The sequence below is a fragment of the Varanus komodoensis genome, unplaced genomic scaffold (genome assembly GCF_004798865.1).
Source record: "Varanus komodoensis strain SLA01 unplaced genomic scaffold, ASM479886v1 scaffold21, whole genome shotgun sequence".
Taxonomy (NCBI): Eukaryota; Metazoa; Chordata; class Lepidosauria; order Squamata; family Varanidae; genus Varanus; species Varanus komodoensis.
Window position 1 is genome coordinate 14,991,665 of NW_025335589.1, and position 16,558 is coordinate 15,008,222.

General features: G+C 40.0%; 2 protein-coding genes across 5 annotated transcripts in view; one reads left to right on the forward strand and one right to left on the reverse strand.

Annotated features, from left to right (window-relative positions):
• The window catches only part of DDX60 (DExD/H-box helicase 60), a 60,256-nt gene extending 50,203 nt beyond the window's left edge, over positions 1 to 10,053 (reverse strand). For 2 of the 3 annotated variants that reach the window (XM_044430703.1, XM_044430702.1), the window contains exons 1-8: positions 9,901 to 10,053; positions 8,078 to 8,287; positions 7,627 to 7,690; positions 6,846 to 7,035; positions 5,356 to 5,697; positions 3,734 to 3,850; positions 2,583 to 2,678; positions 1,344 to 1,505 (exon numbers count right to left, since the gene is read on the reverse strand). In XM_044430703.1, coding sequence (XP_044286638.1) covers positions 1,344 to 1,505; positions 2,583 to 2,678; positions 3,734 to 3,850; positions 5,356 to 5,697; positions 6,846 to 7,035; positions 7,627 to 7,690; positions 8,078 to 8,207 — 1,101 coding nt within the window. In that variant the 5' untranslated portion in view covers positions 8,208 to 8,287; positions 9,901 to 10,053. Of the gene's footprint in view, positions 1 to 1,343; positions 1,506 to 2,582; positions 2,679 to 3,733; positions 3,851 to 5,355; positions 5,698 to 6,845; positions 7,036 to 7,626; positions 7,693 to 8,077; positions 8,288 to 9,900 lie in introns of all 3 variants that reach the window. The other variant, XM_044430704.1, reaches the window with a different exon arrangement.
• Positions 9,960 to 16,558, forward strand: part of PALLD (palladin, cytoskeletal associated protein) — a 265,196-nt gene continuing 258,597 nt past the window's right edge. The window contains exon 1 of one of the 2 annotated variants that reach the window (XM_044430707.1): positions 9,960 to 9,981. The gene's annotated coding sequence lies outside the window, so the exon portion shown is untranslated. Of the gene's footprint in view, positions 9,982 to 13,002; positions 13,043 to 16,558 lie in introns of those variants that run through there. The other variant, XM_044430706.1, reaches the window with a different exon arrangement.

Consider the following 16,558-nt stretch of genomic DNA (forward strand, 5'->3'; position numbering starts at 1 on the left):
TTAATGTGCTGTAAACACATTTCTGACTTATGGTGGCCCTATCAATGTATACTCTCCAAAATGTGCTATCCTTCATACCATTAAATGCACTATACCATTAAAGCTATCCATTCTCTTCTGCTGATGTGGCTCATTCAGACTCCTGAAGAGGGCAGAAACACCTTAGCATCTCAGCTTTGACTATTGCACCTTGAGTGGCTTCACTAAGAGACCAAACTAGTGAAAGAGTCCCTCTTCTGACTGTGTTGTTCTCATCTTCTTTGAGACTCTCAAATCTTGCCATTGCATTAAGATGTGTATCCAAGAAATAGGGTAACTGCTTAGTTATACTAAAATTAGGGTTGGGATGAATCCTTCTGGAATCTGACCCTCTAGCACCCACAGACTTCCTCTTGAGTGAGCCAAGAGGAAGTCAATAAACATTTGTGGATCTACATTTTGCAACCAGCACCCTTTGCCATCAGGAATGGCTGCAGGATGTGCAAGAGGGAAGCCATTAGCAGGCATGCTGGTGATAATGGCAGCAGTGGCAGCACACGGGGAAGAGAGATTGCAATTCCCAGCAGTGGTGGGAAAGAAAGAATGGTGCTGCTTTTGCAGAGCATGGAGTTCAATTCCCGGCTAACACCAAATGAATGCTGGGTACACTTGCCAAAAACTTGTGATTCAAGGCTGCTGCAAAGTGGAGTGGAATCTGGGGAGCCAAGTCTATTGTTCTCAAGGTAGTTTTTGCACTTGCCTAGCTAAATGCAAACATAGTTGTATATAAAACACCCATTAAAATGAATCCATTCATTCCTTTATCCTAGCTTGTCTGGTTTGAAAACTTCTTTTACCCAGCAAGTTGTTTAAATTTCCCTCCTCTCTTAAAAACAAGAAAGCATAAATCTTTGGAGGCAGCCAGGAATTTGCTTGAGGAAATTAAGGTATTATGAAGCCAGTCAGATCTGCCAATGTGACAATGAGTGTGGCAGCCAGCGATACAACTGTACATTCATAATACAGTTCTTCTAAATGGAGGAAGGAACGGGGCGGCATTATACAGTTGCCTTAGCAACAGCCCAGATTCCTTCTTCCCCAGTCCATTTAGAGTGAAGGCAAAATGAGGGTTTCATTTGCCCTCGGTGATGCGAACATGTATCGAAGTCTGACTGGCTGTATGGTGTCCTTTCTTCACCCTTTCTGCACACACTTTTTGAATGGGTGAATACTCACCCAAAATAAGGCACACTGGGGGTCACAAAATCAGCACCCTCCTTCAGCTTATCCTGGATTGAAATCATTTAATAATAAAGCCAACACTGATATAATGTTATATTGGAAATATCCATGGCAACATCCACCTGCTCTATAAACTTTAGTACTTCCTTCTTCCAGCAGACATCGATGTCTCTAATCTGAGCTCGCTGTGAAAGGGGCACATGCTGAAGAAAAACCACACTGAGGCAATACATCCGAATGAGGTCTCCAGCTTCTTGCAGTGTTAATGCTGTTTCCACATTTCCCTTTGATAAGCAAAAAAAGAAAATGTTATGGAATGGCCTACAAATCACATTTGGGAAGAAGACTTTACTTGGCTTCCCATTTTTCATCTTTTAACTTGAGAATAGCAAAAATTCAAGTTACAAAATCAAGAGCCCTCAAGAACGTCTCCTTTATTTTAATAGGTTTCTGTCCCAGTTCTAGATGGAAGCATTTGGAAGATGCCTGATCAATATCACTGAGCAAACTTGTAGTTAAAATGTGAGAACCTCATCATTAGAAACTGACTTTTCCAATAGCAATTATTTTGTCAGAGAAAAAGGAAGCACCTCAGTCCAGTTGGCCCAAAATCAAAGAAAACAGAAAGGTTCTATTCCAAGACATGCTGTCATGACCCCCTATTCCCACTGTGACGAATCCTCCTCAGAGGAAGAGCTAGAGCTTTCTGAGTCTCAGGGAACAAGGGGCGGGGTTTCCATGAAACAGCACTCTGACTTAATTAGTCAATTCTGCTGAGTTGCAGCTGGCTATAAATTAGTTCAGATAAAGTTGCTTGGGTTGCAAACAACAAGTGCTTTTATCTATGTTCTAAGCTGACTGGTATCTGGATCCCTGGCCTGTTTACTGGACATTCTTTTGGACACCCCGCCTGACTTAAAGCTCTGGATGCACATGAACCATATGGCCTTAACCCCTGGACTGAACTGGCAGTTCTTAAGAAGGTAACTCAGAGACCAGGCATTTGTGTCCACAGAGCAGGACTCATCACTTCAGAAATATTGAAGAATGCTTGTCTGAATAGTCTGCTCTGACTACTGCGCTAGATACCATGTGGATCAATCCAACTGCAAAGATGGTTTCTAGGAAACTTCCGGGTTGCTACTGGTACCAGCATAGGACCTCTGGAAATGCAGAGGTAACTGACTGGCAATCATTGTGAAAATGCTGGTAACAGGAGGAAGGAGAGCATAGGAAAAAACAAACACATACAAGAATATTAACTTCAAGCCTAGTTACTAGGAAGTACACCCAAGTGAACATAGATTGCACTATAATGTATTTTCTCATCCATAGTGTGGGAATAGTTTGGCTTCAAGTACCTGACTGTGGAATTCCAAGACCAGTGAACAGGTGACAACACAGACGATGTACCGGAGGTTTTCTATTTCCTTCTGTAACTGCAGTTCTGTCTGAACCTGACAGTTCAAATATAGAATGTTTAGTAAGTTTTTCTCTTTACAATATAATGGAAAAATGATTCTTAAAATTCAGATTTTTTACATGAACTACACTCTGCAGCTAGCATAGCTTGTGTGAAGAAGTGGGAGGCCTTCAAAGAAAACATCTCTGTGGTTTTAGTTTAATTCTGCAATTATATAGAACTGCATACAGTTCTGTTCATTCATAAAGGCATTTATACCTGCAGCATTTGTTTCCGTTCATTTGGGCTCCCCTTCCTATCTCATTTTTAAAAAGCAGGCAGTGAAAAGTACAAATGAAGCTGTCATTTCTTCTATCACACTTTTAAAAATTCAGCTCCTTCTTCCACCTAACACTTCCTACATCCCTTTTCCATGAGAATGAAAATCTTATGAACATTGCATCGGGGATAATCTTTTGCATTAGACCAAAAAAAAAAAAACCAACCGACTCCTCCCCCAACACACACACACACACACCAGTTCAGCATCCCCCAGTCATGAGACATGCAGCACCTTTCTATTTAAATGTAGACAGGATTGAACCCTCACTGCTTGGAAGCCCCAGACCACAGAGGCTGGCAGGGTGGAAGAGCAGCAGAAGTGATCTTCACTGTCCCATTCTGTGTCTTGGGTGATTTATGCTAGACAGGTTTTTCAGCCCATCTCACTGAGAGGAAAGGATAACTAGTATCCTGGCCTCTAGGATCTCTTCCCCTCACTACCCATTGAAACACCCCCTTCTGTCCTCCTCTGAGCCCACTTTTCTAACCTCAGAAAGCTGTACTGGCAACAAGAGGCAGGGATTGGGGTCAGATCTCCAATTTCCCCTCCAAAGTCTTGGAACAGTTTTACAAGCCATCCTATGATCTCTGTGACACTCAGCCATGGATTTAGGATTGCTCTCTTAATTAGCCTATTGCATGGGAGCAGCGATCTGTTTATTTTAAGTCTCTATCATCTTCCTATACATTTTGAGAATGTTAAAAGTATTACATAAGGATGAAAATAATCCGAGTGCTATTTGAAGAATTTAGAAAAGTACTTAGTACCTTTGTCATCAAAACCTTCAGACTTGAACATCCAGAAAGTAAACTGCATCCTTTTGCACTGAAGTCCTTCAAATATTTAACCAGTGACCAATAGTAAGATTTCACCTTCGCTTCGTTCTAAAAAAAGAAAAATAGTATGGGTGCAAGTGCTGCATTCAACCCTTATTGACTTCCAAATATAAACCTAGATTTTTCTTTACTGCTAGTACCAAGACAACCATTTCCTCAAGATTCAGTCATGCATAAATAAGAGCTACATGGGCGGCACCACAGCGCTGACTAATGCTGGGTCCTCCCAGCTCCACCAACCTCGACATGTAATGCAAAGGCTACAAGTTGCTCCTTGTGGCTGTGCTCATGGCTAAACTGCAAAGGTCCTCTAGCAGCCTATACAAATGTATTGATTGAACAAATGAGTCAATCACAGGCACATTTAGCGAGAAAAAGGCCTGCAACTCCCAGCATGCTCCACAACTTTTTTGTCTAAACATGCACAAGATTGCTCCCTAAAATGATGAATCCTGGTGATTATTCTATCTTGCTGAAGCCAAGGCAGTGTTGTTCTGCTCAGTGTCTGAATGGGAGACTACCTGAAAAATGATTTTTGTGATGGAAAAAGTCCATTCATCAGAGAAATTGTAATTTTCTCATTGTAAGAGAAATAAAAATGAATCACAATACATTTTGATAAACAAAAATTGTGGGAATAAAATTCTACTTAAATAATTAAATCATCTATAGGGGAAATCAACCAGTAGAGAAGTGCACAGTAAATGCCAATGTTAACCATCACAAATTCATCTGCCTAATATTCATTATATCACCACCTATAAAGTTGTCAAACCTTTTCTTTATGTTTCACAACCCTCTGCATAGGAAAGGAATGAATGGTATAATGAAATATGGAATATGGTAGTTAAAGATAAATTGACAACAGAAATAAAAATTTTAAAAGGGATAATAAAAGTAAATAAATATAATGACATATGGGAAGGCTTTGTGAAAGCAGTATTGCTAGAAGGTAAAGGGTGTAAGCCTATTCAAGAATATATGAATTTCTGGAGGGGACGTGGGTACATATAGTATATACTGTTAATTGTTATATTATATTAAATGAAATGGAGGTAATATTGGTCTCCTGGGTGGTGGGTGCACAGTGTTGTTATTTTTACTCATTAGTTGAGTTTCATGTGTTTATATCATGACTATTTTGAATGGTATATACTTGTATCTCAGATGTTTGTATTTTTTTTCTCTGTATTAAAAAAAACTAAAAGGGGGAAAAAACAACCCTCTGCATAGTAAAGTAGTGAAATCAAAATGGCAGTGAAATCTTCATGTGACATCTTCATGTATTCAGTGTCAATGATAGTATCTAATCAATATGTATTTTTATTTAAGGAACATTATCCTCATGAATTTCACCTTACTATGACTAAGAGAGAAGACAAAAGAAACCACCCCTATTGAAAAAATGGCAAACACTACCTATCCACCACATCAAAATAATGGGGATGTGTGTAGTCATCAAGGATGTTTCCTCTAAATCTAAGAGACATCATGCATGAGTTCTTTAATCCCTTCCCTTAATTTAGAAGAAATTTATCTTAGTAAGTATTCACCTTTTGAAAAAAATGCTGGTGCTTATATTTACTTCGTATGTGATACCCATAAACTCGGATTGTATCTGATTTTTGACCTGAAGTAAGTACAACATTGATTTGTTTTGACAAGGTATGCATAATAAATATATGGAGAAAATTAGTCTGCAACTCATTCAATCCTTCATCAGAGATTATTACAAAATATGGATAGTGCTCATCCAAAAATGTTTTCCAGCTGCTATCTAAGCAGTTAGAAAATTCAGTATGTATTTCAATTCCAGTATTTTTCCTCAGATGGATGATCAATGCAGTTCTCCAAGAAAGGAGACCAGGATTTCTGTAATATAGATGTTCTGCATCCTGTAAGAAACAAAAGTCATATTGAATTGATTATGATAATTGCCATAGAACATTCACAGAATTGTGAGTTACATTAATTGCTGCACCACTATAGAGCGACACACAGAGTGAACTGACTAAGAGTAATAATATTTTCTTTCCTCGAGTAAATGATCACTGCCATAAGCTTGACCTCAAGCAAATAGCAAGCACTTGAAACAGAAGCAAATGACTCAGTCAGGTCTGGAGAGTGAGTGCCAGCTGTAGTGATATGACCCAAGACAGAGACCATGTTTCCTAACTCAGTACCCACTCAGTGGCCCAGACAATTCACCAGACTGGAACTAGACAGGTGGAGAAAAGATCAGCTCTGAGCCCAAGTACCACAGTTAAAGTTCTTGACAAGGAAGGCAGACTGAAAGGCAGAATTCAGGGCCAGAAAGAACAGAAAGGTTCAGCTGCAGCTGAGATTAACAAACTACACTTTCATTCATTACTAGCATGCTTTTTCCTTACGAGTTCAATGTGACTTACATCATTCTCCTCCTCCTTGCACTTTTATCCCCACAATAACAGACTATGAAGTAGGTTGGACTGAGAGTCTGTGATTGGTCTCCATGATTGAGTGGGACTAGAACCCAGATTGCCTGAGTCCCATCCTGCACACTTAACCACTGTACCACAGTGGTGTTTTTAAGCATTTACTTACAACTGTCCACCATCTTTACTTCACAACAGACTTGGTGTAGGGAGGCTGATCCAATATGGAAGGGAAGCAAAATACAGTGTTCCTGCAATTTTCAGCAGGAAAACAAAGCAGAGAAGAAAGGATTAAAGCTCCCACTTCCCATTACAACAGGAGAACATGCCTGTTCAATGGTCCCAATCCATATATACACCATGACTACTATCTCCACCTGCTATTGTGAAAGAAATGTGGAGGGCTTTTGCAAGCAACCCATTTCCAGCAGCCTTTCTCTTCAACCTTGTAACTTTCAAATGTAGGACTGATGGGAGCTAAAGTCTTACACACCAGGAAGGCATCACATTGAATGAGTATCTACTTTGCTTGCATTTCTGCCATGTATCTTGAACCACAGTGTCTGTTTTAAGTTAATGTGTACTTTGATGCCCTTTTAGAATAAATAGTATCACGAATTATGTCTTACTTTAAAGAAAACAATGATATATTTTGCTCCTTTGCTTGTTAAATCCAGGAGAAAGCGTTCAACTAGGTAAAAGAAGTGCAGGCTTTGTCCTTGCTGTAATGTTAATTCTCTTGCACAAGTGATGAACAATGAATCACCATCAATCAGAAAGAACTCTGATTCAACATAATCATTCAGTAAGCTGACACATCTGGAACAAAAATGTTGTATGTTAAGAAACAATGCAATTAAGCCTAATTACTTTTTTAAAGTTAGTTTTAAAAACTTGCATGTAAAACAAACAGCTATTTTCTAAGCATCTGATGCTCAAGCTAACAGATGTGGTTTGCAGCCATAGTTGTTTCTATCATCAATTAAATTAAGAACCAGGTGTTAATAAATTCTTTTCCCATTTACATATTCCTTTGAAAATTTGGACTGATACATGTGACTGCTTACATCTGCCTGACTAGTAAAAAAGCTAGAATGGACTACTGGGTAATTAACTCAGGGTATTCTAGGATGCTCATAAAGATTAAGGAACAGATCCTCCCCAGACAGTACATAAGGCTATATGTTGTTTCTCTGAACATTCAGCTGCTTGATCAAAGGCTTCCCAGGTCTTCTTTGATATCAGATTCAATCAAGCCAGTGACAGAAATTGTGTCACTGCTACTGTGACATTACAGGTAATAAATCAATGGTGGCAAGAAAGATGGGAATGCAGAACAAAGAGGAAGTCATGAGAGTTAAAGGCTCAGAAGACATGTCAGAGGATGAAAATACTGTTCGTTATACATACTCTGCTGACGGTATTTCACAATTCAGAATGCTGCAAGTAATGTCTCTCATGCATATTTCAAGATCTGTTAAAGACAATATAGGAATATCCTAGGTTTGTTGCACATTATCAATGTTGCCCTCAAGATCCCAAATAGCATATGAGCAAACAATACAGAAAACCATTTCTGTGAAGCAATTTCTAGGCTGATTTGAATGCTGTTTGTTTTTACTTCTTAATTTTCAAGTTTCAGAGGAATTTTATCAAATATACCATGTGCATGTAGCCAACAACAACAAAAAGCAATTCATGCATCTTTGGGGGAGGGGACAACATAATTTAACAGTGATTTTCTTTTGCCCAACTAATATAACACTAAAGCAAAATAATGAATGAAGACAGAAAGGTGTATGTCAAAATCTTGCCTCCAAAACAAATCAATAGCAAGCCGAAAACATATATAGTTACTTACCTGGTTTTTGGAATTCGTATAAATATGGTTCACTTGAAATATTTGCTGAGGCTGCCTGCTTTTTCTTCTTGGGCTTGTTGAGCGTGCTTGAGGGGTCTTTCTTTTTGACAACACTTGCTTCAGAAGCCATGACAGGTTCTATGACTGTTGACACCACTTTGGATACTGTGTGTATTTAAATCTGGACCATTATTCTTTCATACAGACGCCCTGAAACCACAAAGTACATATAGATGTCATTCCAGTGTTTTAAAATTCTGCTCTTTTACTTATTCAAGCAATTATTTTAAGATATACTGGCTAGGATCCAGCTGTGCCCCACCACTACCATAAGCCAATTCTTAGGCAACATAGCTAGCAATGGGGGAAAGGATTGGTTAATTCGCTCTTACTATGGATCATCATGTGATTCCCTGTGGATTCACATGTATGGGTTATGCACCTGTGTAGAACAGTTATTTGCAGCATTGTAGAGCTGAACAGTTCAGAAGGGATTCCCATCCATTCCCTCGGCACACACACTGGGCATGGCTCCCATTTGCTGCTCAGTTTCCAGCCTGCCAGACCTGAGATAGAAATGAGGACTGAGAAATCAAAGGTAGGCTCTGTGAGGTCACAGGCAAACCACACTTTGAAGAACTGCAGTTACAGGTAGGCAACTGGTCCTCTTTCTTCATAGTCTCTCTGACCCACGCAGAAACTGAAAAGCAAGAGATTTACCCAGTGGTGTAGTGGCAAATTTAGAAGTGTGTGTGGGAGTCTCCTTCATGATAGTCAGAGGCACACCTCAAAGTCACACCTACTTCCAAAATTATCAAACATGACTGCACAATAAAAACGAGCGTTGTCCCTTTGTCCCAATTTCTGTTGAGTAAATAATGCAAGATGGAGGTATCTCTTTTTGAGGTAAAACAATGACAGCTTCTAGAAGTTATTTTTAGTGTCTTTTTATATGAAGGAATGATTTTTAAAATTGCATGCATAGTCTGCTCTCCAGATAAAAAGCTCCTAGAGTGCCTTATGTGGAATTAAAGGCTTGCTATCTAAAGACATGGCATACAAGAGGAAAGGAACAGGGAAGGAAAAGGAAAAGAAGGAAACTCAGGCACTAATTACCCACACATATAGAAACATATATAGTTATGTTCTCCCAAGAATAGCAGATCATTTTCCCCCTTCAGGGAAATGCATCCATAGGAGGATGAAATTGTGAAGGCACTCACAAAGGGTAACGAGGCTAGCACATTCCTGGCCATACTTTTCTCATGACAGCTGATTTTACTTCCACAAAGGAAAAAAAGTATGGAAACCTGAATCTTTTCCCCTATGGGAAGGAAAACAAATTGGAAAGGGGAAGCTTTGGGTTTCTCCACCACAAATATAAGGCCAGTGAGCTCCATTCTGTTCTGATACTCAAAACATTCCTGGACTTGGATATTTTTATTCTAAATATTTGTCTTCTACACCAGATTCTGGTTGATGGCACAAGCCTCTAAAAATCGAGCTGCCTGGCCTGAAGCATCCTATTATCCACCCCATGTGGGGAAAAATATTGCTGTTTCTGTTGACTTCTATGGAAAAAGAAATGCACTCTGTGTGCGTTCACAGGACAACCTCCATTCGTTTATATTGCTACTGTACAGTGCTGTGCCCTAGAGCCAGCACCCAGGTCTTACACTGTAGGGGAGCAGGAGATTCTGCACGTGGGCTCGCGGGTCAAAGCCTGTCTTCCTCTTTAACAATGCCATTCTCCATAGAGGGTCAAGGGAACTCCTGACGCTCCTTTCAGTACAATAGCCCAGCAGGGAAATACCTCTCCTTACCGTTCCACCGAGATCAACGGGTCCTTCTCGGCAATCCTCCTGCAATCACAGAAGGGCAGTGCCGCGATCGGGCTGGTCATGGCAAGTGAAAAGTCCTTTTATTGGCAGCAGCATTTTCTGCTTTCCTTTTCCTGCGACGGGAATTCAACTAGGTTTCGTTTCTCAGAGCGCGGGTAGAAGCGGCTTCTTGGGTGTCTCAGCTAGCAGCACTGTAAACAGCGTTAAGGAATCAGTGGCAGTAAGCCAAAAGGAAAAGAGATTGAGGAACGGAAACTTATTTATTTATTTATTTATTTATTTAAAACATTTTTAAGCCGCCCCCATCGCAACAAAGCCTCGGGGCGGCTTACAACAGCCACACCTCTCTGGGGAGCGCATTCCATAGGGTTCAACTGTTTAAACAATAGTTTCATGGTTTTGCTCCAAAGATGAAAGGATGATTTAAAACAAGGAAGTAGGAAGAGTAAAGAAAAGGTAACGAAGAAAATTCATTAGCCTAAAGGAGGAGAGGGGGCTGAGGTCAGATAGCACAAAGTGTGAGGAATTTGGCGCATAGACAAGATAGCAGGGAACTTATCCATGAATGACCTCATGACTGCTAATAAACACCCTGCATATGAATAAGCTCATTATAATTCAGCTGCGATGGAAGAACAGAATAGGCGCGGAAGATTTGTAACTTCCCAGTACCCTGGTCAATGGGGGAAAAGAGGAAGGAGAAGCAGCAGGGCGGGGCATAAAAATGAGATGTAAACATGTGGTGAGTTGAGTTGGAAGAAGGGAAGAAAAACATTCTGACTCTCCTTGTTGCAATAAAGTTTCAAAAAGAATTCTCTGCATGCTTGGAATCTTTTTCTCTTCCGAAGGAAAGGAAAGAGTGTTTCTAACATCCAAGCAGGTACAATGACCGAGGAAGTAGAGGTGAGGGGTGTGAATGCATCCACCCTGCCCGCCTCAGCCTGTGCGCATGGACTGTTTGCATTTTTGTAGGTTCTTCCGATACGATGGGAGGCCTTGTATTTTGTGAGGTCCCAGGCTGGGCTACCACTGGAATTCACTCAGGCTGTTTTATGCAAGATGCTCTGTTAGTCTGTGGACGAGTCTAGGGTGGGACAACGGCACGGACCCGCTCCTTCGCCATTGATGCATTGTGCATGGCTTGGGAGACCATGTAAAAAGTGCTGGGGATTTTTTGCATGCCATCTTGTAAAATGGTTCTGTGCATATCGTGAAAAAAGTAAACTTCACATTTCTATCAGAAACAGGAAAAAAAGCCTGGCAGCAGGGAAAGAAGAGAAATCTTTAATAGTGGAGGATTATTGAAAAGTGTGGAGAAACTGCAGAGAAATGAGATCATTTCCTCTGACAGGATCACAGAAGTGGAAGGAACATGGAAAAGATCTAGTCCAACCCAGTGCAGGACACCTATAGCATCCTCAACAGGTGGCCATCCAGAATCTGTTGTATTGATTGCACTATCAGGTGGTCCTTATTGCTTAGGCACACTCACGTTTTAATATCACATGAACTTGTTGGTTCAAGGACTATCTCTGTAGAGTGTTAGACAACCTGTGGCAACCACAGGTCTTTATTTATTTATTTATTTATTTATTTATTTATTTATTTTGTATGCTGCCCCATAGCCAGAGGCTCTCTGGGTGAATCACAGTATTATATGAAAATAAATAACAAAAACAAACAAACCATAAAGCATAACAGAATTAAAATACAATATAAATGCAACCATATAAATAGGGAACCAGGAGGAAAATAAATACAATATAACCAATAACAACAACCAATAAAACAAAAACCCAGCAGCAAACCAATAATCCAATCTAAAAATAGATACTAAGTCCTAACTTGGTGTTGAAAGCAAGATAAAGTGGGCACCAGTCGCACCTCCCTTGGAAGAGAATTCCAAAGGTGAGGTGCAGTGACCAAGAAGGCCCTTTCCTTGCCAATTCCCCCCTCACCTCAACTGGGGGGGGGGGGCGTTCATGAAGGAGAGCCTCCACTGATGACCTGAGTGGTCTGGTAGGGATACATGGAAACAGGTGTTCCTTTAAATATTTATTCATTAAAAGTTTTTCTATCCCATCCCCTACAAACATCTCAGGACAGCTTTCAGATATCCTGGCCCCAAGCCATTTAAGGCTTTATATGTTAGCATAAGCACTTTGAATTGGGCCTGGGCAATAACAGCCAGACGATGCAACTGGCGGGAGACTGGTGTGATGTGTTCTCTAGGGCCCAATTCAGAGAGTATAATGGGTTTTGTATTCATTTTGGTATTGGCACTTATATAAATTATGGAAAGTAATTAGGATAACTTTAGCTCTGTACAATTTATGTATTTTATTTTTGTAAATTTTGTTCTATAAGCTAAAGCCAATGACCAACCTAAATAAAAATTTCATTTTATGTCTGGGTCTGCCAGAATAAAAAAGAGGGAGAAACCAGTTCTCAGCACTTTCCATGGATGGAGATCAGGGCTTGTTTTTCCCTGGCGATATTCTTCCAATCCAAGAGGTACAGAGTACATGACTGGTCAAAGACTAATTCCTGTTAACAACCAACACAATGCTGAGGCACTTCCCCACTGAATCGATACACAGCGGGCTACTCCCTATTTTCCTGCCTTACAGCAGGCCAGGCGTCGAGGCTGCAAAGTTCAGTTTCGTTTCTCAAAGCTCCAACTTGTTTTCTCCGTGTCACAAGTGACGAGTAGTGTGAATGCTGTAAAAGCATTTTTGGGTAAAGAGTAATGTGTAGGGGAGGGAAAGGAAAAGACTTGTGGAGGCATAATACAAAAATCTATTCATGTTATAATAAAAATATAAAGAGCTAGTGGGCAAAAGCAAGTGAACAGCATTCACTCTCACCAGCCACAGCCACCATACATTGACCCTGTGCAGGCAAAGCTGCACTGATTTTCATGCATGTCCGTTCCTCCAAGACTGCAGTATGGACACAGGGTCTTTGCCCAAGAGTGCAAGCAAGCAATGAAAACAAATACTTGCTTTTGAAGTTGGCTGAAATAGATTCAGGTCAGACAAAAGAAAATACATGATTGACTTATGGTTTTTGCCCACAGAAGGTGTGATGGCCTCTGGTTTAGATGGCTTTACAATGATATCAGGTAAGTGTACACTGGTCCTGAAATGGCTATAACCATGATAATTGAGTGCTCATAGGTGGTTTGCCACTAATACTAGCTGCCAAGGAACAAACAATGAAGAAGGCTATTTGCCTTCGTGCCTTGCTTTATAGGATTCTCAGAAGCAGGGAAACAGGATGTTGAACCATAGGTACACAAGTTATCTGATCCAATATGGTGCTTTTGAGCCTCTCTTCTCTTTTTAATGTAGCAGTGCATAAGGGGACAACTTTAGCTTACTGGCAGAGTACAGCCTTCCATGCTAAAGGTCCCCAGGTTCAATCCCTGTCATGTCAAAATAAGGATGAGAAAATTCCTGCCAAAAACTCTGGGGAGCTACTGCCAGTCAGTGTCACCAGTGGCAGACTAGATGGGGCCATGGTCCGACTTGGGATAAGGCAGCTTCTGCTGTAGAAGCTCACTTAGCCCAACATCCAAATTCTATTTTGTAAAAGTTATTTGGGAGGAGGGGCTGCTTTTCAGAGTTAAGTGGGCCCCAAAATAAAAGTGGGCAGATCAAAAATGCCATAAATAAATAAATAAATAAATAAATAAATAAATAAATAAATAAATACCACAACTCACGTTATCAGTATCTAAGTTACCTAAAGGGAGATATTTTAAACTTTTAGAATAGGAAAGAACTGCACAAAAGCCACCAAACTATTAGTGAAAGAAAGTGGCCTGGCCATCTGGGAATCCACACCTGATACGCTTTTGATGTTATGACTTCATAAAACTTGACTAAAAAATTTTACAGCAGCATCAACAACCTATCCAAAGCAACAATTCTGAAAAGTTGTTCACTTTAAACAATGTTACATATTCAATTAAAATTAAGGTAGGCGACAGTATGGAAACTATAACATGGGACCCATCCCTCTCTATTGCTCTTTCACCCCTACCCCATACATAGTTTTAATCTGAGCCATGGTTCAAAAAACAGTACAATTAAATGCAGGAATACAAAGCAATGTGCCTTTCTATTATCACTTAGTAAATGTAACTAGCTCCCACAATTTCATTTAGGGAACAAGACAGGGCATGTATTTTCTGAAAAAGGATAGGAATGCAATATCTCTTCTTTGAAAAGCAAGATGGGGAGCGCGGATTCCATAGGCAAAAACCTTTCTTTGAGGTTGAGTATCCTCCTGCAACACTGAGGAGAGCAATCCCCCCACTTCATCTGAGGGAGGTATGGTACATTGGGTGTCCAAAGGAAGACTATGTTGTGAGCACATTTCTCCTGCTTTTTCCTTCCGAGAAGATCAGAATGAAAGGTTTTAAAATAGTCTTTCATTGGAACTTAACAGGCTTTGTTGCAATACAGGGTATCTTCTGTGGGAGTTATTAACAAGTAGCATAAATCAAAGTAACATTTTGTCCAATGCGAGGGAGAAGCTTTTGCTTGCATGAAGAATTGATCTCAAAATGAAATGGCCAGTTCCTTCCTTTTCCCTGAGTCTCAGACTCTACCTTCTTGTGGGCCAAAAAGCATGAATGCCTGACCTTGCATACTTGGTTTACCTGCTTGGCCCTGTATCACTTCACTGGGTCTATGAATTCACTTTCCTCCCCACAATGTCTTGCCGCTTGTCCAAAACAGTTTGCTTCTCAGTCACTGCCTCACTAATCTTGCTTGTTAAACTTGACTTTGCTGAATCATCAGCCATCTCCTATTCCTCCTACCCCATTTATCCACATTCTGAAATCTGAACTGTCTGGCTGGGAATGCTATATTGTGAGAAAACTGGTCCCCATCTCCACAGCTCACATGATACAGTTATTTATTTATTTATTCATTCATTCATTCATTCATCAACGTTTTTATATGCTGTCCTCTTCTCCTCCAACACCTCGTGTTGGGAAAATTTGGATAAATCCTGGCAGAAAAACATTGCTTATATGTGCTTCTGTGTCATAAACTCAAATCTGCACTCTTTCTCAAAAGCACCAGCTTTCCAAGCTACGTCACTGTTTAAAATGGTATTCCTCCCGTCTCCTTTCTCTCACTCTTCTTGCTGTAAGCCAGAGCAGACAGGCCATTCAGTCAAATATACATTATATACATTCACAATGTAGCTAAAGAATCTCTGTAGAAATTCACAGTTTACCAGGAAGTATCTATTTTGCTAGCCAAGAGTGCCCCATGTGCCCTGCCAATCAGAATGGTGTGGATGCATTACTCAGGGTCTGAGTCTAGATGAGCTTATGAGTTCATGAATGGCTTCTCAGTAGCCTGAATTTACATGTCTAAGCAGACCCAGAGATGGGTTCAAGATTCTGGAAGTTACTCAACTGAAGTGTCAATACACTGCAATTAGAAATAGTGTAATCTTACTGTCACTTTTATGATTGGCTGATCTTCCTTATCTGTTCTGTATATGATGACCTCAGAATTTCATTGTAATATCTGCATTCTGGCATCAATTGTTCTGTACCTGTGTAAGTGACCAGGAGATTATAAAATACCCTGTACTTGTATTGAAACCTTGCAATCAAGTTTACCTCTGCCTGCCTGGTAATGCATTATTGTGAGTTGAACCGCAGGAACCTGGACTAAACAATAAAGCAGCGAATGGTCTGAATGCTTGATCTTTTCCACAAACCCAAGTTTTATTTCCTCCTCACAAATTGAAATTCCGGGATGTCACTCGCTACCACCTCCAGTTTTTGTCACTTGAAACAACAGTCCCACTTCATCTCATGGAAAGGTGGTCCCTGACTATGGTCCATGGTTTCTTTACCTTCTGCTACTCATCATAAATATTAGCACCAGGTCATGTTTTCAGTGCCAGGGCTCTGCCTTTTAATATGTGGCGTACCACTAAAAAAATATGGAAGTACCCTTTAGCAAATGTAGACTGTCTTTGGATATTCAAAAAGAATGATACTGAATGGCAATTGGAATGGAACCTGATTTATGGGTGAGTTTGCATACAATTTTGTTTATTTGGATTGATTGATTGATTGATTGATTGATTACAAGCATTTATATCCTGTCTTTCTGCCAAGTGCTCAGGATGGCTTACATAATATAAAATTACAATGTAAAATCTCAGTTATTAAAACAATATAAAGCAACAAATCATGAACTTAGAAAAGAAAAGGGATGAAAAGAATAGAAAATGTGACTGTGGAGAGAGGAAAAAGAAAAAACATCTAAAAACATCTAAAACCCTTGATTATTAAAATTATACTCAGCTTTTTTGCTGGATGTCTTTCCAAGTGGCTTTCAGTAAAATATAATAAAAGCATGAGGACAAAACTAATTTTAAAAGCAACAAGTCAATGCCATTCTCAGTTAAAGCAAGTTCCAGTTCCAGATGAAAGCAAACTTTTTAAAATGACATTAAGTGGCCTGCATAAATAAAAAGAGTCAGAGTGCGACAATCCTCCCTGGGCCGTGAATCCTGGCTTTCACAAATACACCCAGTGGGATTACAAGAAAGAACTTCATGGTCAGAAGCATGACATCCAGGTTGGTTTGAGGCCAGG